Source organism: Artemia sp. Qi Xiang Cuo, chromosome 2 (genome assembly GCF_049724085.1).
Source record: "Artemia sp. Qi Xiang Cuo chromosome 2, ASM4972408v1, whole genome shotgun sequence".
Taxonomy (NCBI): Eukaryota; Metazoa; Arthropoda; class Branchiopoda; order Anostraca; family Artemiidae; genus Artemia; species Artemia sp. Qi Xiang Cuo.
Window position 1 is genome coordinate 33219716 of NC_142795.1, and position 27030 is coordinate 33246745.

The 27030-nt window shown below is 35.5% G+C and overlaps 1 protein-coding gene across 1 annotated transcript in view; it reads left to right on the plus strand.

The window, feature by feature from the left end:
• The window catches only part of LOC148955157 (soluble guanylate cyclase 88E-like), a 262557-nt gene that overhangs the window by 147474 nt on the left and 88053 nt on the right, over positions 1–27030 (plus strand). The window contains exon 5 of the mRNA XM_089106273.1: positions 21460–21668. Within this exon, the coding sequence (XP_088962399.1) occupies positions 21460–21668 (209 nt within the window). The remainder of the gene's footprint in view (positions 1–21459; positions 21669–27030) is intronic.

A 27030-nucleotide genomic window follows, 5' to 3' on the forward strand; every position in this document is an offset into this window, starting at 1 on the left:
TTGCTTATTTGTCTGGGCGGGTGTTTGCCTATCTCAAAGCCTGTCTTTGTTGGTTTGTATGGCTGAATCTTTTTATTTGCATGTGTTTTTATCTCTCTCACTTCCTCTGCTTATGTGTCTGGGCGGGTGTTTGCCTATCTCAATGCCTGTCATTGCTGGTTTGTATGTCTGAATCCATATGTTTGCATGTGCTTTTGAGTCTCTCACTCTCTTTGCTTGTGTGTCTGGGCGGGATTTTGCCTATCTCAAAGGCTGTCTTCGTTGGTTTGTATGTCTGAATCTACATATTTGCATGTGTTTTTTTATCTCTCTCAATCTCTCTGCTTATATGTCTGGGTTGATGTTTTCTTCTACCAACACCTTTTTTTGTCGGTTTGTATGTCTGAATCTATAGTCTCACTCTCTTTGCCTGTGTGTGTGTGTGTGTGCGGATGTTTGCGTGTCCCAGTGCCTGTCTTTGTCCGTTTTTTGCATCTGAATCTATTCTCTCACTCTCTTTGCCTATGTGTGTGTGTGTGTGTGTGTGTGTGTGTGTGTGTGTTTCTGTGTGTGTGTGTGTGTTTGTGTTTGTGTGTGTGTGTGTGTTCGTGTTTGTGTGTGTGTGTTTGTGTGTGGGCGGATGTCTGCTTCTCCCAGTGCTTGTCATTGTCGGTTTGTATGTCTGAATCTATGTATTTGCATGTGCTTTCGTTTCTAATAAAAGCTCTATGAATCTGCAAGCGTACCCTAGAAATAATGGAAATATAACAAAGTAATAGATAACATATTTTTAATTAAATAATGAAATGCATGATATTAATATAAATATATGGTAGATAGATTATTATGCATTATTAATATCAATGAACAACTTTGAACACTTTGAATCTGTTCCATAAAATGGTTCACCATGTTCTCTGTTGATACTATAGCTATTGTCTTCCCTTAGTTCGTAATCAGTAGATTAATCATTATTCCATTTAGAGTCATACACAATTTTTACAGGTGTTTCATCGACAGGGTGAATATGCTTTTCGTCTTTGGTATTATTTCGTTCATTGACTGTTTTGATCAATGGTAGTAACGTTTGCTGGTACTTTGGTTTTCATCGATTCATCTTTATATTTCTTAGTGATATCTTCTGCCAATGCCCTTTTTATTTTTTTGGCAATTTCACGGTCTATTATCACATTATTTTTACACAGGTAACAGTTCCGGCGCGTAGACAAGATATGGTTTATGATATTAGTAGAAGAGTAGGCCTTTCTTTTCGTCTTTGCTTTCATTTGAATGCTAATAGCCGAAAGCTGACGATAGGGTTTAACACTGGGTAACATGTTACCATAAGGACTAGCAAGAAGATGCCCCTCTTCATCAACGATTATTCTTATGTTGGCATTCTCCTTGAGTGCAATCATCTTCGGAAATCCCAATCTCGCATATCCACCAACATAAGAGTTGAATTTTTTTGGCACTCCAAAGAAATTTAATTCCTTACTGTCATTACAATGCACTCATACGTTTATGATATTTTTACCACTTGTACTTATTTCATAGTTTAAATACTTCTCCTTGTCAGCATTCAATGCTACAATAACACTATCATGTGAACACATTTTCTTAAAATGTTTCATCTTCACTTTTTTTTATAGATATTAGTTATTTGTTTATCGTTTCACTGTGTAAAAAATACTGATTTAATACATGCAATAAACTAGGTAGTGTCGATGACCAACCATAGAGTACCAGTGGGAAAGCCACATTGTGTCTCTGACCAAACATAGAGTACAATTGTTAGAGCCATAAGCATATTTCATGTCATTTTAAGATACGCATAAAAAAGTTGAATAATTTCGAAGTCAAAAAAAATTGAGTCCAATAAAAAAAAGTGCTACTACAAACAATATTTTTCTAATATTAAAAGTCACGATTATCATTTCTATATCATTCTCATTTTAAATTTGGAAAATATTAAATGTGATCTTTTTTATATTTTAAGTATGTTTCATGTCATTCTAAGAGATGTAAAAAAAGTTGAGAAAAATAAAATGTTAAAAAAAGAAAGATCATGTTAAAAAAAACACCATAATAAAAAAAAAAAAAAAGTATTAAATGGGGGAGGGGGCCGAGACGTTGGGGGAGGGGCTCCTTGGAGATTGGGGGTACGGGGACCTTTAGGGGTTGAGGTCCTTGGTGATTAGGGTCAATGATGCTTACGGTCCTTGATGGTTCATATTCATAATCACCTCACTACTTGATTTGCAATGATTTCTAATGATTGTTCTGAATTTTTTCATTAAAATTCATTTACTAGCATCTACATCTCTAATAGTATCAACTTTTTAGTATACTATAATGTTAGAGCATATTTTATATTGACAACACTGTTCAAACGGTAGTTGTTTATTATACAGAAAACACCGGAGAAGTAAAGCTAGGTCAACTCACAAGGTCACTTTCTCATCGTTAATCGTTTCCGTAGATTGATACTCTTCCAAATTTATAATAAATGACCTGAGTTAAAAACCCCTTCGGGCTTACCTTAACTGGTAATTAGTTTAACCCTTTTTTACCACCTTCATACAATCTGATCACCAACTAAGATCATTTTCACTCTTATTATTCAATCACCAAATAACATCATTCATAGAGTCCAATTCACAAATGCTATACTTTTTTTCGCAAATTGATTTAGCTTTTACGCAAAATGATATAAAAAAACATGATTATTTTACCATACGATTGAAACCCGCACTTTTATATAAAGCCAATTAAGCTATTGAACACCTTGTACCAAGGTCTCTTGTAGGCGTCAAATCTATTACGTATCTGCGCAATTCGGACCTTATACATGGATACTACTGTTAATGCTAATGAAATAAAATAGGATGAAAATACAATAGTTTAGAAACAAATTTGGGGTATATATTTGCACATAAGGGGTGGGGTAGGGGTGGGGGGGGGGGTAAAGCATATCACATATTAAATACGTAACCTGCCATAGGTAAATTCCCCCCCCCCTAAACACCAGCAGAAAACAGCTTAGATATTGTAAATTCGAAAAGAAATCATGCTTTGCATTCCATTTTCTCTTGCAAATACCCGTTTGACGAGTTTCCATTTGTATTTCCTTGTACAGTCTATAGCGCTGTGTTGTATATAATGCACCAGCACCACATAATAAGTATTTTTCGATTTTTCACGTCTTTACCTTAAAAATCAAATTATTATTTTCTGATTTATGAACTCTAATTAGCTTCTTTCAATTTATTTCAACAGCTCCCTCAACGTCCCCTTATAGTTTTATCTAAATGCAATTGGCCATTCCATAACATTGAAGGTACACCCTTTTGACAACCGGTATGTACACATTGCGTTTTAATAGAGTGCAATACATCCATCTCAGTATTCTCTAAATGTTTCAACTTAATACCCTTAACTGTTCCTCAGATATTTCACATATTGTACACAACATATTAGCTAGATTAGCATATTAGAAGTATCTTTTGGTTTAGTGCAGCATCCTTGGAAAGTTCCAAATAAATACCTTTAGCAAATTTTGATATACCGCACCTATGCTCTTTGGACAACCGGCATAAACATAGTTGTATATTGATTAAGTTCAATATACCCCTCAGGATTTTCCGAAAGTTTCAACTGAATGACTTTCATTATTTATGATATGTTGTGGATGTGCCCTTTTGACAGCCTGGATGCATTCTGTGTCTTTTGATTTTGAATAATATTAATTTAAAATACTTTTTCCACAAAAAACATTTTTCAAAGAAAAGTAAAGAGCTCCATTAAGCCAAACGAGTAGAAATAAATTCAAATAATCTTCCAAGCGTAAAACTGACATAAATCACCATATAAAAAATGAAACCCACAACAAACAGAAATTACTATAAATAACCGAGTCAAACTCAAAACGAGCAAAAATTAACATGAATAGGGCTGACAACCGCCATTCCATCTCAAGACCAAAACATATTTAGCCCTTTACTGGAAAAAAAATGGCCTTGGATTGTCAGTCTAATATAGATATACCGATATTTATTTATTAAGGCTTTTATAATTTTTTATTTACTAGCTTAAAAAAAAGTGTAAACATTTAAAATGTATTTTGCTTTCAGTAAAGTTAAAACTATGTTCTGGTCTTGAGAAGATTAAATAAAAAACAAACAAGTTTTTTAACTGGAAGTAAGGAGCGACATTAAAACTTAAAACGAACAGAAATTATTCCGTGTATGAAAGGGGCTGTCCCCTCTTCAAGGCCTCACTCTTTACGCTAAAGTTTGACTCTGTCTCACAACTTTCTTTTTTTTAAACAATAAAAAACTTTAGCGCAAAGATTGAGGCTTTCAGGACGGGAAAGCCCCTTTCATGGCTGTCCAGTCCTAAAAGCCTCAATCTTTACGTTAAAGTTTTTTATTGATTTAAAAAAAGAAAGTTGTGAGACAGAGTCAAACTTTAGCATAAAGAGCGACACCTTGAGGAGGGGACAGCCCCTTTCATATACGGAATAATTTCGGTTTGTTTTAAGTTGTAATGTCACTCCGTACATTCAGTTAAAAAAAACTTGTTTTTTTTTATGTTTTTGAATTAATACAGCTTTGATTTTGGCTCACCGTACATGAATAATTAAAACAAAATGTGCATATTAATTTTACTTTTGTTTGGCTAAATGGCTTTTTCTAAATTTTGTTCTGACGTAACTTACGAATTAATTTCCGTAATGAACTTCTGTATTCGTATGTTTTTATTACGTATATTTGGGAATTTCCCCACTTAGTCAATACCTCACTCTTTACACTAAAGTTCGAATTTTCTTCAAATCACAAACCCCTGAATCACAAAGGCCGGTTAATTAGAATAGATAGCTCTTTTGAAAGTACTAAAACAAAATTAGCGTAAAGAGCGAGGTATTCACTAGGGGGCAAACCGCCTCATCTACGTAATAATTTCTTTTCGTCTTAAGTTTTAATGTTGCTCCTTACTTTCAGTTGAAAAAACTTGTTTTTTTTCTATTTAATTTCTGACCGTTTTATAAATAATGCTGGGAAATCCGGTGCCCCCTACATAGAAATATCCCTTCCTCCAAGGAAACATCCTCCATGGAAAAATCATCCCCCTTAACCGTCCTCCTCCGACCCCCCCCCCCCCCACCAGAAAAAAATCCCTCCTGAAAACGTCTGTATACTTCCCAATAACCAATACTATATGTAAACAATGGGCAAAGTTCATAACTTGCAGCCATTCTCCCGGGAACTGTGGGGGATTAAGTCATCCTCAAAGACATATTTATTAGATTTTCGACTATGCTGAAAAAAAGCTATATCAAAATTTTGATTAGATGACTTAAGGAAAAAAATTAGCATGGGAGGGGGCAAAGTTGCCCTTCAATTTTTGTGGTCACTTTAGCTAGGTACTAGATCTTTTAATTTCCGTTCAAATAAGCCATCTCACGATATTCTAGGACTACTGGATCTATACGATCACACCTGAAAAAAACAAAACAAATAAACATGCATCCGTAATCTTTCTTCTGGCAAAAAAAATACAAAATCCCAGATTTTTGCAGATAGGAGCTTGAAATTTCTATGGTAGAGTTCCCTGATGCGCTGAATCTGATGATGGGATGTTCATTAAGGTTCTATGACTTTTAGGGGTTGTTCCCCCTTTTTTCGAAAATAAGGCAAATTTTCTCAGGCGCGTAACTGTTCATTTTTTATTGACATAGTCTTTTTCATGGAAAAACAATATTTTATTTAGTGCCTTTTGATTTATTTCTAAAGCAACATTTAGATTTGAGGCATAATTTGTCAATTGCATAATTGTGGGAGATTGAAATACCCAATATTCCTAGAGAGATAGTTGCTGGACTGTTCTACTATGCTGAAAAAATGGCTGTCTAAAAAATTTGACTGGATGTGTTTGGAAAATGATGGGCTTAGGAGAAGGGCTGCTTGCCCTCTAATCTCGTTTTATTCTTAAAAATAGCACTAGAACTTTTAGTTTTGAACTGGGCTAGGTCATTTAATGGTTTTAATGATATTTCTAGCTGTTATAGAGCAGCGCTGCTTATGATACTGTTTATATACCCTTTGGAAAACTTGCATGTATGTTGTTTTTTCGTTTAATTGAAACTCCCCCTAAGTGTTCTCTAAGAGTTTCACCTTAATACCATTAGCGGCATGAGTTATAGCAACTGGAGCGGTAGTATTGAAAGTACACACATAGTGCCTTCTGGCTAGTTCAAAATCCACCACAACTTACCCTTAAAGGTCTAACTTAATTATGTAAGCCGTTCTTGAGATATTGCTTTGTCACCATTTTGAAAATCCATATGCTCTTAGTTTGTTTTGATTTAGTTCAACAACTGCCTAAATATTCCTTAAAAGCTTCACCTTAATTCTCTTAGCTTGCGTAGTAGCAATAGTTGTAGTACCAATAGTAGCAGTATTCGCAACGCCCCTTTGATTTCTTCAACGTCCTCTTCAAGACACGATGAAAGTTTCAGCTTAATATCATTAATCGTTCCTGAAGTATTTCTGATACGTCTGCTTGACAACCTGTGTGGGTATTGTATACTTCGATTTAGTTTCATACAGTTCCAATACACTCCAAATTTTCTCCTGAATATCCTTAGTCTTATTAGCAGCAGTAGTAGTATTAGTAGAAGTCGAATTGATAGTAGTAGCCTTAGCTTTAGTGGCAGTATTAGTGGTAGAAGTCATGGCCGTAGGGAAGGGGGGGCAGGGGGGGGGAGCTGCCCCCCCCCTAGAACTTCAAATTTACGATAGATATTAGCGAGAACTTTTCGTATGTTGGAATTTTTTGTTGGATGTTACCTGGTAGATGGTTAGAAAAGCTGGAAATGAACAGAAATTTCCAAATATTATTTGCGATATCAACATTTACGTTTCGATCTTCAATATTGATTTTCGGTCCGATATATAGATAGGAGACTGGCCCACGATGGGCTGATTTTGACTTCTTTAATTCTCCATGAATTGATTCAAGCGATAAGAAGTTGCTGAGCATGTCAAAGCAAAAGTAACTCATTCAATACCATCTTTGAAAAAGACAATTAGATACTCCGCCATTTTTCCACCTGGATGCCTCTCTATCCAAGTGGTCAAGAGTGCCAAACCTGGGCCATCCCGGCACTGGTTCATTCGTCTCTGCCATACGTTTGGCCACCGGACAAAAGAAAAAGAAAAGTGACCAGAGGAACGTTAAAGCTTGTTTTTCGGCTACAAAATTAAGAAAGAATATGGTCAGCATAAAAAACTACAAAATGAATTTCATTAAGGTTTAAAAAAAAAATGCAGAGTATTAATTTCAAATTATACATTGACTGATCAACGCCAAAAGTAAGCCGCTCCGTTAATCTTGGTGTTCTACCTTTCAGCGGTGACAGTTTTATTTCAACTTCTGTCTTTAAGACACTATTCATCTCGTCAGTTAGCGCAAAGTCTCTTGCTCCAGTCTTCTTCCTAAAGAGGACCTTAAGTTCTTCAGTTGCTACTTTTGATAATGATAACATTGTGAACAGAATTCCCTTTCTTGCTCTTCAGTTCAATCAGAATGTAATCACCAGCCTTGACTTTCTCAGTGTCAAATTAGAAGTTGCTTGTAGGGGGCTTGTCATCAATGTCTATGTTGGGGTCTGAAGAGTTGTTGTATACAGGATCATCTACGTCAGAATCGTCACTCTAACTGTAACTCTTGTTGCCAGAGACACGCCTTTTGCTTTTTAGCCTTTTCACTTGTCTGACTTTCTTCCGTTCCAGGACTAGGGCTTTTTGGCAGATACAGCTTTTATCCTAGTAGTAATGCATTCTTTTATAGGGGTGTCAGTGAGCACTTCTGAGTTTTTCATATTTTTTTCCTGTTGATTTTTTTGGGTTTGACTTGATTGATAAAATTCTGCAAGCAAAGCAAAGAATGAAAGGCAGTCATCCAGCCAGAAGTATTTTCTGAGCTGACCATGATGGTTCCTGGTAAAGCTCCCCTGAGTAAAATTTCCGGACACTGTTTTTGTGGGGAAATAAGTAAAGGAGGGACTGTGTTCCCAATACATTAACACCAGCACAAATCGTGGTCAACTGACCTCTTTCTGCTGACGTGACCTTCCCTAATTACTTCTAATCTTGCTGTGCAATTATTCTACCAGGATGGTGGATTTTTTCAGACCTGAATCGTCAAGACTTGAAATGTCTTGTAGTCTGAACATGGGTTTATGTGGGCATCAATCAGAATTCTTAAAGAAAGTCTCTACACTTTGACAGTTAAAAACAGTTGTCTATCATAGGCTTGTAGTTTTTGGCGTTCTTACTTTTAAGTCAATCCATAAAACCACGGTACCAATCTTTACCTATAATTCCTCCACTGTTTACACTGCCTTACTTATGCGGTACTTTTGTGCTCTTAATAATGGCATAAGTGTATGCAAATTTACACGCTTCTAGGGGAATACAGCCGAAAGCATATCAGCTATTGTTTTCAAGTAAGTTTTTAGTCTTTTTGCTTGTTCCTCTGTAAAATATTGATCACGGGTTGTAACAGGGTGTAAAGAAACTCAGGTCCCGACTTTTTAGAGGGATATTCAGCTCCTAAGCTTGTTTTTATGTAGTCTTGCTGTATTTCTCTAGGAATGTCCATGGTACTTCTAAAGAATAAAACTAACTTTTTTTAGAATACAACAGAAAATAATGTTCTTTTATCTTTTATTCTTTACTACGGCCCAATTTCTTTATTTTCTATTCTGTTTTCTTTAATGCATCCCATCTTGAATTAAATTTAACAGAAAAAAAAAAGAACTTCAGTTCACCTACTGTTCTGACAGGATTAAACAATGCCAGAATTAAACCAGTTTTGGGTTTTAAGCTTGCCTTCGTCCTCTAAATATGCTCGTTGCGTAGCCCTTAAAAGCAAAACCTAGCTTTAGATAACATACTAAGGCAAGCTGAATTTACCCTAGGTACTAAGAGTAAGCATTGAGTTCCGCTATCCTGCGGGATGAAAAAATGCTAGCAGTAAATTGGGGGAGAAGACATGTCTCGGAAGCTGCCAAAAACAGGCAAATAATAGGAGAATACAATGTGAGTTTACAACGCGAGTTTTCTAGTATTCGTAATTAGGCGTAGGTTTTCAGACAAAATTGAACAAAATTCCAGAGTTAATCACCATAAAACCTGATCCAATCTGAAATTTTTGGTAAAAGTTATAATTAAGGTCAGACTTTTAAAAAAAATACACTGCAATCTGTCAGAGCGTTTATAATCCACCAGAAGCCCCAAAGGTTTTTATATTGAAACTGTTTGCTTTGACTAGACGTGGGCCAGTCTCCCCTATACCAATTTTAATATTTAATTTTGCCCAACTGTAAACTTTTGAGTTGAATTCTTAGAAGAAGCTGTTATCTAACCATAATGTGATTTGTGTCAAATCGCTTTTGTGGTGTTTATGTTTTCTGGAAATTGGAAGTAGGATAGTGGGCGTCTTATATTATACTGTTGCAGGAAAAGTAGAACATGGAAAATGTTAAAGGCCGAGTTTTAGTGAAATATAGAATGACTAGTTTCTAAAGACCTATAATCTAAGGACCTCGGGAAGTATTAGTAAGATCCCTCCCCCCTCCATCACAGAAGTGGCTGCCCCTCCCCCCCCCTACACAAGATGCTGCCTACGCCCATGGTAGAAGTAGTAATACTAGTAGCAGTAGTAGCAGTATAAGTAGAAACAGTACCATTAGGATGCAAATATTCCCTATTGGTTAGTTCAATATACCTCACCACAAGCCATGTTAGGTTCAAACTCACACACTAAACTGCTCCTAAGATATTCCTGTTACGCCCTTTTAACAACCTGTATATAGATGGCGTGTTGTGATTCAGTTCACCTTTCTCTCTCAATATGTCTTGAAAATTTCTGCTTCACACCGTTAGGCATAGTTGTAAAAGTAGTCACAGTAGTAGTATTTGTATTACTAGTAGAAGTATTAACAGTAATAGCAGTAGTCCTAGTAGCAGCAGTAATATTAACCTATTGCCTCTTGGTCAGTTTGAAAGCCCTGGAAGTTTCAACTTAATACAATTAGCCATTGCTATTACGTTGTTGATGTGTCCTTTTGATAACCTGTATGTTGATATACTTCTTTGAAATTTCATCTCAATCTTCTTTGCCTTACAAGTAGTTGCAATCGAAGTTGTAGTTGAAGTAGCAGTAGTAGTAGAAGTAGTAAATGTAGCAGTGATAGTAGTATTAGTATGACCATGCTCATATTGCCTTTTGGTCAGATGATCTTCCCCTTTAAGCATTCTACGGAACTTCAACTTGACACACAAATCATTTCTTGAAATACGCTCTTTTGACAATGTACATGCACATAGCTTCTTTTGATTTACCTTAGTTGTTTTACCTTTGGACTATTTTAAACGGAATGGCTTTCTCATAATTTGGTCAGATGATAAATAGGGCGTGGGAGGGGGGCTACTCCCGATCATTTTTACTCTTGAAAAGGGTAGCCTACTAGAACTGTCAATAAGCCCCTTCCAAAATTTATGCGGCCACCCCTTCCATTTGAAGTGCCCCTGGGGAAAAACCATAGGTAATATATTTATAGAAAATTAAGTTACCCAACTCGAGGCTTTATGAAATTACGTACAGCGATGTATACTTGCTAACCAGCTATACTGGAGAAGGGCCAATGGATCATTTCTTAGGTGGGGAGTGATTGTATCTTAGACCTCAAAACTGAATTTTATGCCCCAGTTTTCGAACGGCCCATGTGCCTTCTGTTAAATATAAAAGTTTTCTTAGTGGAGGAGACGGGGTGAGGGCGTAAAAGTTTAGCTATAGCCTCACTTCTTTTCTGAGATTGTTTTTAAAATAAGTCTATAATTTTGATCCTACTGGATGATAGCTCCCCTCTTATTGATGCTCTCCCTTTTGTATAACAGATAGATATAATATTCATATGCTTCTCGGCACAAATGGTGATGAGATGGAGGCATCATAATAACTGCCAGGAAAATCCCCAGGAACGGATGAGGGGAATGATAGCAGGAGCTTTGTTTTTGATAAAATTTAAAATTTATGCGGCCACCCCTTCCTTTTGAAGTGACCCTGGGGAAAAACCATAGGTAATATATTTATAGAAAATTAAGTTACCCAACTCGAGGCTTTAACCTCACTTCTTTTCTGAGATTGTTTTTAAAATAAGTCTATAATTTTGATCCTACTGGATGATAGCTCCCCTCTTATTGATGCTCTCCCTTTTGTATAACAGATAGATATAATATTCATATGCTTCTCGGCACAAATGGTGATGAGATGGAGGCATCATAATAACTGCCAGGAAAATCCCCAGGAACGGATGAGGGGAATGATAGCAGGAGCTTTGTTTTTGATAAAATTTAAATGGGAATATTCCCAATTTTCTTGTTTATGTACGTTTTTAATGTTATCTTGCTCCATGGAGGTTCTTGGGCCTTTGGCCTTGAGCTGGCACCAATGAGAGAGATAATATAAAAATGGTTTTTTGAAGAACCTACCTTATAATATCAAGGAGGAAAGGGTCAACCGGGGTCCCTTTATCTATATGACAAGTATGTCAATGTGGTCCTCAAGCAAGTTTAAGTTTATTGACTTGCCCTTTCCAAAACCATGCTGACAGTTGAGCAATATATTATTGGCTGTCAGGTGTTGTATAATGGCATGATTGACCTCACTTTCCATAATTTTTAAGGGGACGGAGATCATACTGATAGGTCTATAGTTTTTGGCTTCGCTCCACTTTCCTTTCTTAAATACTGGTAGTTAACACATCAGTAGTTAACCATGCGTCAGAACGCTAAAACATTCGTGAGAACCCTAAGCCACTACCGACAAAATATGAAGTTTCCTACTTTGCCAGTAAATGTAGGTTAGGCATTTGACCGTCAATAGTCAGTAACCCTAGATTATTCGAAGAGGGCCCACTCAAGTGGACATTTTAAAATCTACTGTCTTTTATAAGGAGCAAAAGAAATCACACAAAAGCAAATTGCGACATTCCAGGCTTTTGGCCCAAACAGGGTGGCATAATTGCGAGCAGTATACCCTTTGTTCCTGAAAATAAATATATTTCATCAAAATGAACTGTTATTATCGACCATGTATCCAATAAAATCATCAACTATAGGGTATCGTAAGGTTGCACATTAACTATTAGGTCATCGGCCAATGAATTTTTTGATGGGAAGGGGGTCCTTAGCCCCAAAAACTGTTTTAGGACGATGCTTTTTTTTAGTCTTCTATGAGAGGTGCTTCATTTAAATTGAATGAATTTTCAGATGATAACGGACTTAACTTCTGACCTCCCTTTATTAGGAATAATGTGTATGTTAGAGTTAATTTGATTCTTCTGGGCAGTTTTCATAATGAGTGTTCAATATGAATAATCACCAACAAAACGAAGTAATCTAATAATTTCATATTTGTCTACGAAGATTTAGGTAACGAGGTCACTTTAAAGAGTTCACATTTTTCTGTTCTTGGCTGGGCTAAATTCTAATTTTATACAGTTCCATAGTTCTGTTTAGATGTTATACGGCTTATATGTAACGAATGTTCATTGTTTTTTCCTTAAATAGACTTAATAGACTAGTAAGAACCGTCGTCTCAATAAATGCCTGATTAAATTGTATTTATCAAAAGGTCAGACCACACATGTTCTCAAAAAACCTCAATATTTACAGTTAATTGAAAATATTAAAATATTTAAAAGCAATTTTGTGAGACAAAAAACTAGGATTATGAGTGTGTAGAAAGGTTTGACGTAATTACTATTGGGGAGAAGATAAAGCTAAAAGTTCCTGTAGAGGAAGCTAAAGAGCAGATTGGTTTTTATGAATACCGAGAAGAAATGCTCCGACTTTTACCTGTCGCAGTTGCATTCAGGGTTGCCACCCGGTGAGAAAAAAAATCACTAGATTCTTGAAAAAAATCACTAAATCAGCACATAAATCACTAGACTATTGACTAGAAATCACTAGAATTATAATACTCTTTATAATTTTAATTAATAATTGTTTTATTTCTGTAATTGCTTTTGGCATAGATGTACCATGTTCAATACAGGCACACCTAATGGAAGGGGGGGATAAAATTACCCCCTTCCATTGGAGATGTGGAAAAATACCTTTAGATTGATGTTTTGTTTTTTCTCAAGCGAAAATTACCCTTGAAATTTTGAAAACACCCTTTTGCATCTTTATGCAGAGAATGGAACAAAATCCTTGCTTCGTCCCTTGTTCCGAATTTACACCAGCAACAATTTTGAAAATGGCCTTTTTTATAATTTCATGGGGAAAATGTGTCCCACTCTTCTCAAACATCGATAAGCATCGGTCTCATTGCTTCTTAAAAATAAAGAGGCACTTCTTAATTATACGGAACGTACCCAAGAAGTAAAAATATGTTAATCCTAATGAAATTAAATAAAAAAAACAAGTTTTTTAAACTGAAGTAAGGAGCAACATTAAAACTTAAAAAGCTGTACCCTCCTCAACGTCTCGCTCGTTACGCTAAAGTTTTTTATTGTTTTAAAAAATAAAGTTGGGAGACAGAGTCAAACTTTAGCGTAAAGAGCGGCGTTGAGGAGGGGACAGCCCCTTTCATATACGGTATAATTTCTGGCTATCTCAAACTTTTGATCGAACAAAATTGGGGGAAAAAGGGACGTGAGAAGGGGGCCAGAAATTTTAATTTTTATTAAAGAAATTTTAATTTCTGTTCAAATGAGCCCTCTTCCGATGTTCCAGAACCGTTGGTTCCATACGATCACCCCTGGGGGAAAAAAAGAAATTGACACGCATCCGTGAATTTTCTTCTGGCAAATAATACAAAATTCAACACTTTTGCAGATAGGGGCTTGAAAAGTAGGGTTACTCTGATACACCGAATCTAATAGTTTGATTTTAATTAAAATTCTTTCACTTTTATTAGGTGTTTCATTCCTCTGTCAAAAATTAGGCAAGTTTTCGCAGTTTCTTAGCCTTTTATGGGTAAATCTAAACTTAATGGATCTTATATAATTGGAATCAGTAGCATAAGCCGATGATATATTGATTGATATCAAAATTCCGTTTCTAGAATTTCGGTTACTTTTGAGCCTTGTAGTTCCATTTTTACAGTTCGTTACCACCACAGTTTATATAATTGTCCAGTAAGTTTACCGCAAATAATTTCTGGCTCTTCATTCTCGGTGTGAACAAAAAGCTCCTCCCACTTATTTCTGCACTTATTGTCCACTTACTGGTTGAGCCGGCCAAGTGGTTTTGTCAGTACTTGTTCCGTAGGTGAATATTCTTTGTCTGCCCGTGAAAAGATCTAATGCCGCTTATGTTTATATCTGCAAAAACGTTCTCTGGAGCACTCACACCTCGGTCCGGGTTTTTATAATGGTTGAGATAGGGAAAGATCATACTGGATAATTATATAAACTGTGGTTACCACAAACTGTTTGATATATTAGCACATAAATCTAAAATCTTAAAGGATATGGTGTTATCTGCGCTTATTAGGAGTTGTAATTACAAATAAGAGAATTTGGAGAATTATTGGAGTTTTGATTAGATATTAGAAGTAGAAATAAAAAATTATTAGACCATTCCCAGATTAGATACCCCCTCCCCCCTCTTACTCCAAACCGACTTCAATAATCAAACTACAATTGATTTAATATATCTAGTTATATTAAGAATCCTATTATAAAAAGAGTTAAGTCCTATTTTTTTCAATTATTTCTTTTTTTCATTTAGAAAATTATATTTAATGTATACCTACCTTCTTATTTCTCAGTTACTCTATTTCTATTCTATATGCAGATGTAGAACGTGTATTCATATCAAACATTCACTCCACTTTCAAATGTTTAAACAGAAAAAAAAATCTAATTTAGAACTGATAGATTACAGAGAAAAAAAAACCAGCATAAGTATGAAGACAAAAATTCGACCTGAGCAAATGTTATAAAATAGGAAGTATAGAACATTTTTGTAATTTTGCGATTAACCAGTTCGCCTATTATCTTAATGATAATAGCCTATTATCTTGATCATAACGCTCAAGGGTCAGATCTGATACGGACATATGGGGGGGGGGAATCGGAATGAAAATTGGAACTTGGAATGTTACGACATTAAAAAATGACTATCGTATCGACATTTTGACTGATGAATTCAGACGATTCGAACTGGATTTATTAGGAGTTTCAGAAACTCATACCCCAGGTGTAGGAAGCATGAAATTAGGTGATATAGATTTTGTTTACTTAGGCAGGAAGGATGGGGTACATAGGCAGGGAGTAGGGCTCATAATGAAAAAGGAAGCTGCTAAGTCTTGTTTAGGCTGGGAAGGTATTAATAATAGAATACTAATTGCTCATTTTATGACTAGAAAGTTCAGGGTATCAGTTATAGTAGTATATGCCCCTGTAGAACCGACCTATGGAGATACTAGTGACTCAGATGAATTTTACTTACAGTTACAGGAGCAAATAGACAAGGTCCCAGGTAGAAATATGATATTATTACTGGGAGATTTTAACGCCCAGGTTGGTAGAAATAAGGATAGATGGTATCCCAGCTTAGGTAAATTTGGTGTAGGAAAAGAAAACAGTAATGGATACAGACTTTTGCAATTTTGTAGGTATAACAATCTAGTTATAACCAATACGGTGTTTGGTCATAAAATGGCTCATAAGCTAACATGGTATTCACGTGATGGTAAGACAGCAAACCTTATTGATTATGTTATGGTAAACCGAAGACTGGCAGGATCAATGCAAGATCCTAGGGTATATAGGAGTGCTGTTATTGATGTTAAAAGTAACGATCAACATCTTGTAGTGTTTAGGGTTAATTTAAAGTTGAAATTTCAGAAGAGTAACAACCTCCCCGGAAGTTATGATGTTTGCAGACTCCAGGATGAGAATTTGAAAGAAACTTTTCAGGAACAGTTGAATGCTAAACTTGAAAGTTTAAAATTTGATAATGTGGAAGATGGTTGGCATAATTTTAGAAAAATAATTTGTGAAGTTACTGAAGGTGTATTAGGGAAGAAAGATAGAACTGCACCTAAGAATATTAGTGAAAAAGCTTTATGTTTAATAGAAAAGAGAAAAGACTTGTACAAGAATTATCTGAGTGATAGATCGCATAAAAACAAAAGAAATGCAAAGAAAGTGGAGAAAGCATTGAAATAAAAACTAAGGAGGTGTGTAGTGGAGGCCATGGATAAAATTGCCGAGGATTTAGAAGATGCAGCTAGACGGCATAATAGTAAAATATTCTACTTGCACGTTAACAAATTGAGAGGTAGTAGTCAATCCGGACTTGTCCCAGTTAAAGATAGGAACGTGGTGGCAATTAACAATAAGGAAAAAGCTAAAGCGAGATGGGCCGAACATTTTGAGAATTTGCTTAACCAAGATAGAGTCGCAGAAAAAATATAGAGGAAAATAAAAAAGTTTGTGATACCTTGGATGTGAAGGAAGATTTGTTTTGTGAGGAGGAATTAGCAACAGTACTAAAAGGATTAAAGAATAATAAGGCTCCAGGTGCTGATAGGGAAGTAAATGAGTTTCTTAAATATGGTGGCTCTGAGGTTAGGAATAAGTTATTGAAGATTATGAATATGATTTGTGAAAAAGGTGAAGTACCTAACGATATTAGGAAAACCTTAATTAAGCCACTTTATAAGAAAGGTGATAAAAGTGAGTGTGGTAATTATTGAGGCATTAGTCTGGTCTCTGTAGGTAGCAAATTGCTTAGTAATATGATACTTTTTAGACTGAGAGATGCTGTAGACAAAGTTTTAAGAGAAGAGCAGAGCGGTTTTAGAAAAGGTAGAGGATGTGTTGACCAAATTTTCACTCTTATGTTAATAATTGAGAAGTGCCTAAGTTTTCAAACACCTTTGGTCCTCAGTTTTATAGATTATAAGCAAGCTTTCGATTCTGTTGATAGAGGAGCTTTATTAAATGTTTTATCCTTGTATGGTATACCAGACAAATACATTAAAGTGATTAGTGCTATGTACGAGAATAACACTGCTGCGATTAAGGTAGGAAATGAGGTAAGCAGCTGTTTTTTTATTAAATAAAGAGTTAATCAGGATTGTGTTATATCCCCCTTTATATTGATTATTTTGCTTGACTTGGTTTTAATGAGCACAGAAAAGGCAATGGGAGACTACTGAATCAACGGGGGAGGTAAAAGTATCATAGACCTAAATTATTCTGATGATTTAAGTGCCCTAGATGAAAGTTTGAGCAAAATGAATGAAATTTTAAAGGGTTTGCGAGTTCAGGGTGCTAGCATTGGTTTGAAAATTAATGTTAGGAAGACTAAGTCACTAAGGCTAGGAATAAGTGGAGATGAAAAGGTGACGTTGGGTAATGAAAAGATTGATCAGGTGGGCAGCTTCACTTACCTTGGTAGTATTATTAGTAAAGATGGCGGGAGCAGTGAAGATGTTAAAAATAGAATAGCCAAGGCTCAGGGTGTTTTTTCGCAGTTAAAAAAAGTCTGGAAGAATAGGAAGATAAGTCTGCAAACCAAGATTATAATTTTAGAAGCTACAGTGATGACAGTGGTCAAATATGGCTCTGAAGCATGGACGCTCCGAAAAGCGGATGCAGATTTGCTAGGTGTTTTCCAGAGAAATTGCTTAAGGATTGTTCTGGGTACCCAGCTGACTGACCATATTTCAAACAATAGGCTATACGAAAAAGTGGTTCAATACCGCTTTCTAGGTCTATAATGAAAGAAAGGTTGAGGTGGTTAGGGCATGTTGTGCGGATGAAGAATGACAGATTGCGGAAGATTGTTCGTTTCGGCCAACCGTCTAGGGCTAAAAGGAAAGCAGGGCATCCCCGTTTGGGCTGGGAGTACGTCATAAAGAAAGATTTAAAGGAAATGGGAACCTCGTGAGCGGGTGAAAAAGGGAGGCTTTGACGAGATTGGGGTGGAGGAGGAGCGTGCGTAGCTGTGTTGGCCTCAGGCGGCTTGGTGCTGCGATGAGTTGTTAGTAGTAGTAGTAGTAGTAGTAGTTAAAATGATTGTTAACGTCTCGCTTTTTCCGATTTTTTTTTATTCAGAGTTAAAATTTTGGACTGCAAATTATAAAGTTTTAATGTATAGTCAAATTTTCGATGAAGAGAAGTTTTGTTGAATAAGTCCTTATTAATATTTTTACTAAAGGATTTTGGTTGGGTGGAGGAGGTATTATTGTTCTTATGGATGAAAACACTGCATAATTTTGTATCTTCTACTCGACTAGAGCCATCGTAGCCTCTAAAATAGGCTTCTCAGATGCGTAGATACATTGTATAAATTCATTTAAATGCATTGAAACCTTGAATATAAATAGGAAAAAGAGTAATATTACCATTTAAAAATACCGAAAACAAAGCTGTTGGTAGCAGTTGCCAGCACTCCCACCAAAAAATTTTTTTGGTAAGGCTCACAATGCCCTGCCTAACCTTGCCACAATGCCACAATGCCCTGGACTAATTATTATCAAAAATAATTTTTTTCGAGTTTTGGTTACTATCTGGCCGAGTCACTTCTCGCTTTCAGTCCGTTGCCATGAACTGTTTGAAAAAAGTGCATTCTTGGTCACAATATAATATTGAAAAACTGAAAACTGCTCAAATGTCAAGGACTCACTTCCTTTACGTCAAGTCAAACAGTTCGTGGTAACGAACTGTAAGTAAGGAGCGACCCGGCTCAATAGTAACCGAAACTCTGAAACACAAAATTTTTATATCAATAGACACATCAAAAGAATTGGATTTCTATGCTGATTTCCAATATATAAGTTTCATCAAGTTTAGTCTTACCCATCAAAAGTTACGAGCCTGTGAAAATTTGCCTTATTTTCGAAAAAAGGGGAAACACCCCCTAAAGTCATAGACTTAATGAAAATAACACCATCGGATTCAGCGCATCAGAGAACCCTACAGTGGAGGTTTCAAGCTCCTATCTGCAAAAATTTGGAATTTTGTATTTTTGCCAAAAGAAAGATCACGGATGCGTTTTTATTTGTTTTTGTTTTTTGTATGTTTTCCCAGGGGTGATCGTATAAACCCAGTGGTCCTAGAATGTCACAGGAGGGATCATTCGAACGGAAATAAAAATTCTAGTGTCCTTTTTAAGTGACAAACAAAATTGGAGGGCAACTAGGCCCCCTCCCCCGCTCATTTTTCCCAAACTCACTGGATCAGAATTTTGAGATAGCCATTTTGTTCAGCATAGTCGAAAAATCTAATAACTATGTCATTGAGAACGACTTAATCCCCCAAAGGCCCCGGGGGAAGGGCTGCAAGTTATGTACTTTCCCCATTGTTTACGAATAGTATTGGTTATTGGGAAGTATGCAGACGTTTTCAGAGAGGATTTTTTTACGGTGGGGGGAGGGGGTAGGGGTTAGGTTGCTACATGGGAGGATCTTTCCATGGAGGAATTTCTTATGGGGGAAGAGAATTTCCATGAAGCGGGCGCCAAATTTTCGAGCATTATTTAAAAACCAATCAGAAATTAAATAAAAAAAAACAAGTTTTTTCAACTGAAGGTAAGTAGTAACATTAAAACTCAAAGTGAACAGAAATTATTACGTATATGAGGGGATTCTTCCCCTCCTCAACATCTCGCTCTTTACGCTAAAGTATTTTTAGTAATTTCAAAAGAGCTATTTACTCTAATTAAGCGGCCTTTGTGATTCAGGGGTCATTTTTAAAGAACTGGGACAAAATTCAAACTTTAGCCTAAAAAGTGAGGTATTGACGAGGGGGTGAATCCCCTCATATACGTAGCAAAATTATATGAATATAGAACTTTGAAAAGTAAGTTACGTATATTTATTACTAATAAAAACATTCGTAAATAAAATTAAAAGGTCTAGTAACCTTTTTAAGTAACCAAAAAAGTTAGAGGGCAACTAGGCCCCCCCCCATTTTTCTCATAATAATCCGATTAAATTTTGAAAAAGCTTTTTAGCCAAAAAAAAGTAAAACTAATATGCAAATTTCGCTTTATTTGTTCATGTACGGTAAGCCAAAATCAAAAACTGCATTAATTCAACAACATTCAGAAATTAAGTAAATTTTTTTTTTAACTGAAAGTAAGGAGCAACATTAAAGCCTAAAACGAACAGAAATTATTCCGTGTATGAAAGTGACTGTCCCTTCCTCCCCAACGCCCCGCCCTTTATGCTAAAGTCTTTTTTATTGTTTTAAAAAGTAGAGTCGTGAGAAAGAGTCAGACTTTAGGCTAAAGAGCGAGGCGTTGAGGAGGGGACAGGCCCTTTCATGTACGGAATAATTTCTGTTCGTCTTAAGTTTTAATGTCGCTCCTTAGTTTCAGTTAAAAAAAATTGTTTAATCGTATTCTAGCAAACAATCTAGTTTCTTTAGTTGGTATTCAGTAAATTTTTACCGATAAAGTTTTTTTATTTTAAATTCATTTTTTCAAATGTGAAAATCAATTGGTTTAAGATTCAAAAGACTTCCTCTACAAACTAAATGCTTCCTTATGCTTCTTAACTAAATAGAAAAGAAGGGTAGGTATTGAGACACAAAAATTGTCAATTTAAGATAGTAAAATTAAGCCGAAAGTTATGATTTTTATTATTCTAAGATTTTTTTTTTTTTTACTTCATTTAGCAATTAGTACTGTATCTTCTTATTCTTTCTTTGGTGAGAGACAAATGAGCATCAAACTTTTCGAAAGCCTGAAGGACCGCTAGCTCCGCTTTTATTTTTGATAGCTCTTAGCCTAGTTATAAGCCTTTTAGAGCTTGTGATTTTTTTTTTTTTTTTGATTTTTTTTTTTGTTGTTATTCGATATTACAATAAATTAGAAACAAACTGTTCTTGAGGGTTTACGGGGCTTTGCTTTGATTTGTAGGATTTTCTCTCTGTTTTAGGTTCACTCGATTATTCATTTTAAATTCGGTTCGTTTTAGGCTTCATTAGTTCGTTTAAATTTGTGTTGAAAAGTACAAATCCGACTAAACATCATCAACAGGAAAAAACTCATGTAACGAGTCTAAATAATATGGTTTACAACCATACGGTACATAATTTATATAATATAAATTGGGATTATTTCTTGTAACAATTTTTTTTTTTTGACAGCATGGAGTTTTATCCCTTATTCTATTTTCTATAATAGCTTTTCTCACTTAGATCAGAAATCTTACGCCGAGCTTTTATATTCTCTCTGGGAAATTGAATATTGACAGTAAACCTTGATTTCTTTTGTCTTCAGTTTTACCTGAAATTAAGGTAAAATAAAACAGGTAAATAACCTAACATTTTTACCGGTCTTGCAAAAGTAGAGGTTTTACAAGTGGCGAAGGAGACCCATGATTGGCGTCTTATATATGCCACTCAATTATATAGGCTACTCTATTTGTTATTTTTAGGTCGGGAAGCATTACTATAAAACAGACTTGGACATATCACTTATAAAAGAAGAAACACAAATGGATACGTTACATGTAACATTTCAGCTGAAATTTGATAACCGAGCGTATATTGAATCGCTAGAAATTGACATTGTGAAAGACAATCACTACCTTCCAGTCAAAGCAACTTTGTTATTTGAAATATTCCCCTTTTCAGTGGCTTTTGGGTAAGTAGCTACTATTAATTTATACGAACCGCCCTAAATTAGGCAAGATAATCCAAAAGGCAGAACGTCGTGTATAAGTTTTATTGAAACAAAGCACAAAATAAAGAAATAAAATAGAAAATAATGGATCTGGTTCAACGACCCTAACGACCTCTCACCTCCCTCTTAATTTAAGTTTAGGTCTTTCTTTGCTCTTAATCGACGGGTCAAAAAAGGACTATTGAAAAGTGAATCGGGACTTGAGATTTAAATCATCAGTCTGTTCGGATACTCGTTTGTATGACGATGATTAACGCTCTCTTATGTTTGTTGGCATAGTTACGGTAAATTCGTTGAGAAAGAAATGCAACTGACATTTTGAATTCCCATGTCTAAACGCTCAATTACTTAGTTATAAGATATATTCACTTTTTCATTTGGGTAAGTTACATTTGGGTAAGTAGCTATTATTAGTGCATTGTTAGTGTTAGTGTATTGTTAGTAGTAAAATAATTCGAAGTTTGTACATTCTATATAAATGTCATGTGAACATAGCACAATATAAAAACGAAAAAGAATTTACCTGGTTCGATGATAGAGCCCCCTCTCCCTACATTATTAGGGCCCCTTCCCCCCGAAATTAATCGAGATCTTAAAACAGGGTAAATATAAAACAAATCGTGACTTAATATCTACGTTATGGTAGTGTCTGGAGACGTTTAACGTTCCTCGATGGCTGGTGATATTGGGACGGCACAATCACTTCTTTTCATTTTAATTAAAAGAAGTAATTATGGATGAACCCAAAGAAATTCTTCAATTCTCAGTTAAAGATTGTTCGTAACGGAATTAAACTGAAAAAATTATAATGTGTCTCCAAAAATTTATTTTTAAGGAAGTACCATACTTTGGCTCTGTATTAACTTAAAAAAGGTTTCCACAAAATTTAAAAGAAAAGTAAAGAGTGACATTAAACCACATATGAGCAGAAATAAAGTTAAATAAATTTTCAAACGTAAAACTACCATAAATCACTATCAACAAATAAATGAAACCGCCACAGTCGCATGAAGCCGCAATCACAGTTCAAAGTAGTCATAGTAGCGGTCACAACTAGTCACAGTCTTACATAATCACAGTTATTATGTCAAATGTTCACAGTCACAAGTAGTTGCGGTTGCAGTCGGAAGTATCTGTTAACGAAAGTTGTAGTCAAAGTCGCATTTAGTCACAATCGCAGTTCCAAGCAGTCTCAAATATTTGAAGTCACAGTCACAAGTAGTCAGAGTAGTGATTCATCGCAGTCACAAGTAGTCACAAACGGAAGCAGTCGCAGTCGTAAAAAGTTGCAGACATAGTAGTAGCAGTAGTAGCACTAATAGTGGTTGCATAATTAGTAGCTGTAGTAGCAGTAGTAGAAGTAGTGCTAGTAGACGTAGCGGCCATAAAATCAACTTAATGCCCTCAGTCGTTCCTAAGATATTGCCGATACGCTCTTTTGTCAAGCCGCCTACATATAGTGCGTTTTGATGTTTTTTCACCATAACATCAACTTAAAGTTATACCTCTATATCCTTAGTTAATTCTATGCATTGCAGATGCGCCCTTCAACATCCATATTTAGTTAAACATCCCGCCCCCTCCCCAAACTTGCCGGCAAATTTTGAACTTAATACCTTTATCTATTTCTAACATGTCGCTAATACGCTCTTATGAAAAACTTGGATGGACATAGTGTCTTCTGATGTAATTCAGGAGCCCCAATAACAAGCTCTGAAAGTTCCAACGTAACAACCCTAGCTGTTTCTGGGCTATTACGACCACTTGAAAATTGAAAACTAGCTTTTGATTTAGTTTCACAATTACCCCCCCCCCCCTCAACTATTCCTGAAAAAAGATAAAACTTAATTCCCTATTCTGCTCCTGCGACATTGTGTCTGTCATTTTTATAACCTTGATTTACATAAGCCCTTCTGATCTAGTTCAATAGCAGTAACAGCCGCAGCAATCATTGTAGCAATAAAAGTAGCCCAAAAACTTTCAACTTAATACGCTCATCCGTTCTTAAGATAGCGCTGATACGTTCTTTTGACAGCCAGCATGCAAATAGTGGCTTTTGATTCAGTTTTATAGCAACATACGCTTTTTACTGAAATTTTCTAACTTGAACACTGTATTGTAGTCCTTCAATACCCTGTCCATGCCATTTTTACGTACCTGGATGCACTTGAAGTATTTTTACTTAATTCAACAGAAGGTGTTGCAATAGGAGATAGAGTAAAAAAAAAGTGGTAGAAATACTAGTAGCGCTGCAAGTTTTAGCTTTTACCCTAAGGTGTTCCTGGGTATTTCTTGATAACCTAAGGTAATTTTGATAAACCTTTTTGATAAACCACACGTGTATAATGTGTTTTGATTTAGTTCAACATTTTCCCACAAAATGTCCTGAACATTTCATCTTAATACTCTTACCCTCAGTGGTAGTAGCGGTAGTAGTAGTAGTAGTAGTGGTATAACGCAAACAGTGCCTTTTCGTTAGTGCAACACCCCCCTCAATATCCCCTGAAACTTTTGACTTAATGCTCTAAGCCTTTTGGCTAGTTCAACATCTCCATCAACATGCCCTAAACGTGTCTATTTAATACTATATGCTGTTCGTGAGATACTGCTGATACTTCCATTTGACAAGCTGTATACACAGAGCATGTTTTGACTTAATACAATATCGTTTTCAAAATTCCACGAACGCTTCATTTTAATTAATTAAAAAAAAAACTTGCATAAAAATATGTTTTTCAAATAAAATTAATCGCAATTTTAAAATTATGCTCAGAATATAAAAATATCTGTTAAAATTCAAACTCAACACGACCAGAAATTACTACTAAGGAATAAATGAAACCCAAAACGAACAGAAATTTAATGAACAATCACAGCAAAAAGCATACAAGTAATTATATAAATGAATAAATAGCTCTTAAAGCGAGTAATGCTTAGATTGAATATAAAAATCAAGCTTAAACAGAAAAAAAAATATTTTGCTATTGAAGTGTGATATAGCCATTAAAATAAAAATTGTCATTAAAAATAATACAAAGACCATATAACGAAAACTCCGGGGCGGACACAGTCCCCCAGGGCCCGAGGGCAGGCGTTGTAAATTATGCCCTGGGGGAATATATGGTTCTTATGGAAGGGATGCACGTAAATACTTCAAAGAGGGCTCATTTGATTTGAAAATGAAAGTTTTAGTTCCGTTTTGAGAGTAAAAAAAGATTGGAAGGGCAACTATCCTCCCTCCCCCACGCTCCTTTTTCCCCAAATACATTCGATAGAAATTTTGAGATAGCCATTAAGTTAAAAGTTGTTCAAAAGTCAGATAGCAAAAACTCAGGTGTCGGAAAAACCCCAGGGCCCGGATATAGGCGTTGTAAGTTATGCCCTGGGGTATATAGGGTCTTTATGAAAGGGATGCTCGTATAAACTTCAGAGAGGGCTCATTTGGTTGGAAATTGAAAGTTCGAGCTCACTTTGTAATATTCAAAAGAGATTCGAAGGCAACTAGCCCCCCCCCTTTCCCACGACTTCTTTTTCAAAACCCATCTAATAAAAATTTTGAGACAGATTTTTTGTTAAATATAGTTCAAAGGTCGGATAAGAAAAACTCTGGTGTCAATATAACCCCCAAGGCCTGGGCGGAGGCGTTTTAAGTTATGCCCTAAGGGTATGTTGCTTGGAAACTGAAAGTTCTAGTTCACTTTTTTAGAGTCAAGAGATATAAGGCAACTAACCCCCCACGCCCTTTTTCCCCAAACCCATCCGCTATAAATTTTTAGATAGCCATTTTTTTTGAAAATGTTCCAAATTAGATAACAAAAACTCCGGTGTCGACACAACTCCCCAGGGCCATGAGGGTAGGCGTTGTAAGTGTTGTCCTGGGGGTGTATATAGTTGTTATGAAAGGGATGCTCGTATAAACTTCAGAGAGGGTTCATTTGATTGGAAATTGAAAGTTCTAGTTCATTGTTTAAGACTCAAAAGATATTCGAGGGCAACTAGCTCCTCCCCCCCCCACATACCCTTTTCCCCCAAACCCTTCCGATAAAAATTTTGAGATAGCCATTTTGTTAAAAATAGTTAAAACATCTGATAATAAAAACTCCGTGGTTGATACAAATCCATTTTTTCACTTTGATATTTTTCTTTGATACCAGTTTTGATATTTAGGTGAACATTTGATTTAAAAAAAAGTTTGGTTTTCAAATAAGGAACTTCTAAAAAATTGAAAATTTTTGCAATAAAAAACGAACAAAAATTAATTTTAAAAAAAATTCCAACAAATAGGTTTTTCAAAGAAAATTAAATACCATTTTAAACTTAAGCCTAGCAGATACAAATACCTGTTAAAATTCAAACTCAAAACGACCAGAAATTTAATAAACAATCATAGCAAAAAACATACAACAAGTAATAATATAAATGAATAAATAGATCTTAAAGCGAGTAATGCTTAGATTGAACATGAAAATCAAGCTTAAAATGAAAAAAAACGTTTTGCTACTGAAGTATAAATGAAATTTAAAACAAACAGAAATTAAATAAACAATCAATGCAAACAAACATACAAATCTAAATGAATAAATAAATCTTAAAACGAATGAAACTTAAATTGAATATGCAAATCAGGCTTTAAACGAACAAAAATCACTACAAACAAGAGTGTGGGTATTGCTTCCTTCTCTCACTATAAAAGTCTAAAACCTTATGCGTTATTGGCGCTTTACTGAAAACTATATGCGTCTTGAACAATCTTGGAAAGTATAAACAACATCAAATTGAATGTTTGATGTATAATGATATTAATTGTTAAAAGATCCATCAGTTCAAGAATTTATTTCACTGTAATTTATTTTTATTTTCAATGCTTTAAGAACTGGAAAAGAAAAGATTCGTAATATAATCCGTTTTCAGTTAAGCGCCAATGGCGCAGTAGGCTTTAGACTTTTACAGTGAGAGTAAGAGGCGATACCCAAACTCTTGCCCCAAGGACTGTAGGGGAGGTGGCTGTCTTGGCAAGAGGTATGTATATTGGATCTTCCAGCTATGCTTAACAAAATTCTTTTGGGGAATAAGTGGCATCCGCGAGGAAACAATTTTTCCCTCTAATCACATTTAACTCTTAAAAGGAGCACTAGAACTTTTAATTTCCAATCGAATGAGCCCCCTCTGAAGTTCTTATGACAAATTCTTCCATATAAAGTGTCTTAGTGAAGAAAAAATACATTAAGTCCAGTTGAATCTTTACTCAGGCATCGCTATTGCTCTACCTATCAAACAGTTCGTGGTAACGAACTGTAAGTAAGGAGCGAGCCGGCTCAATGGT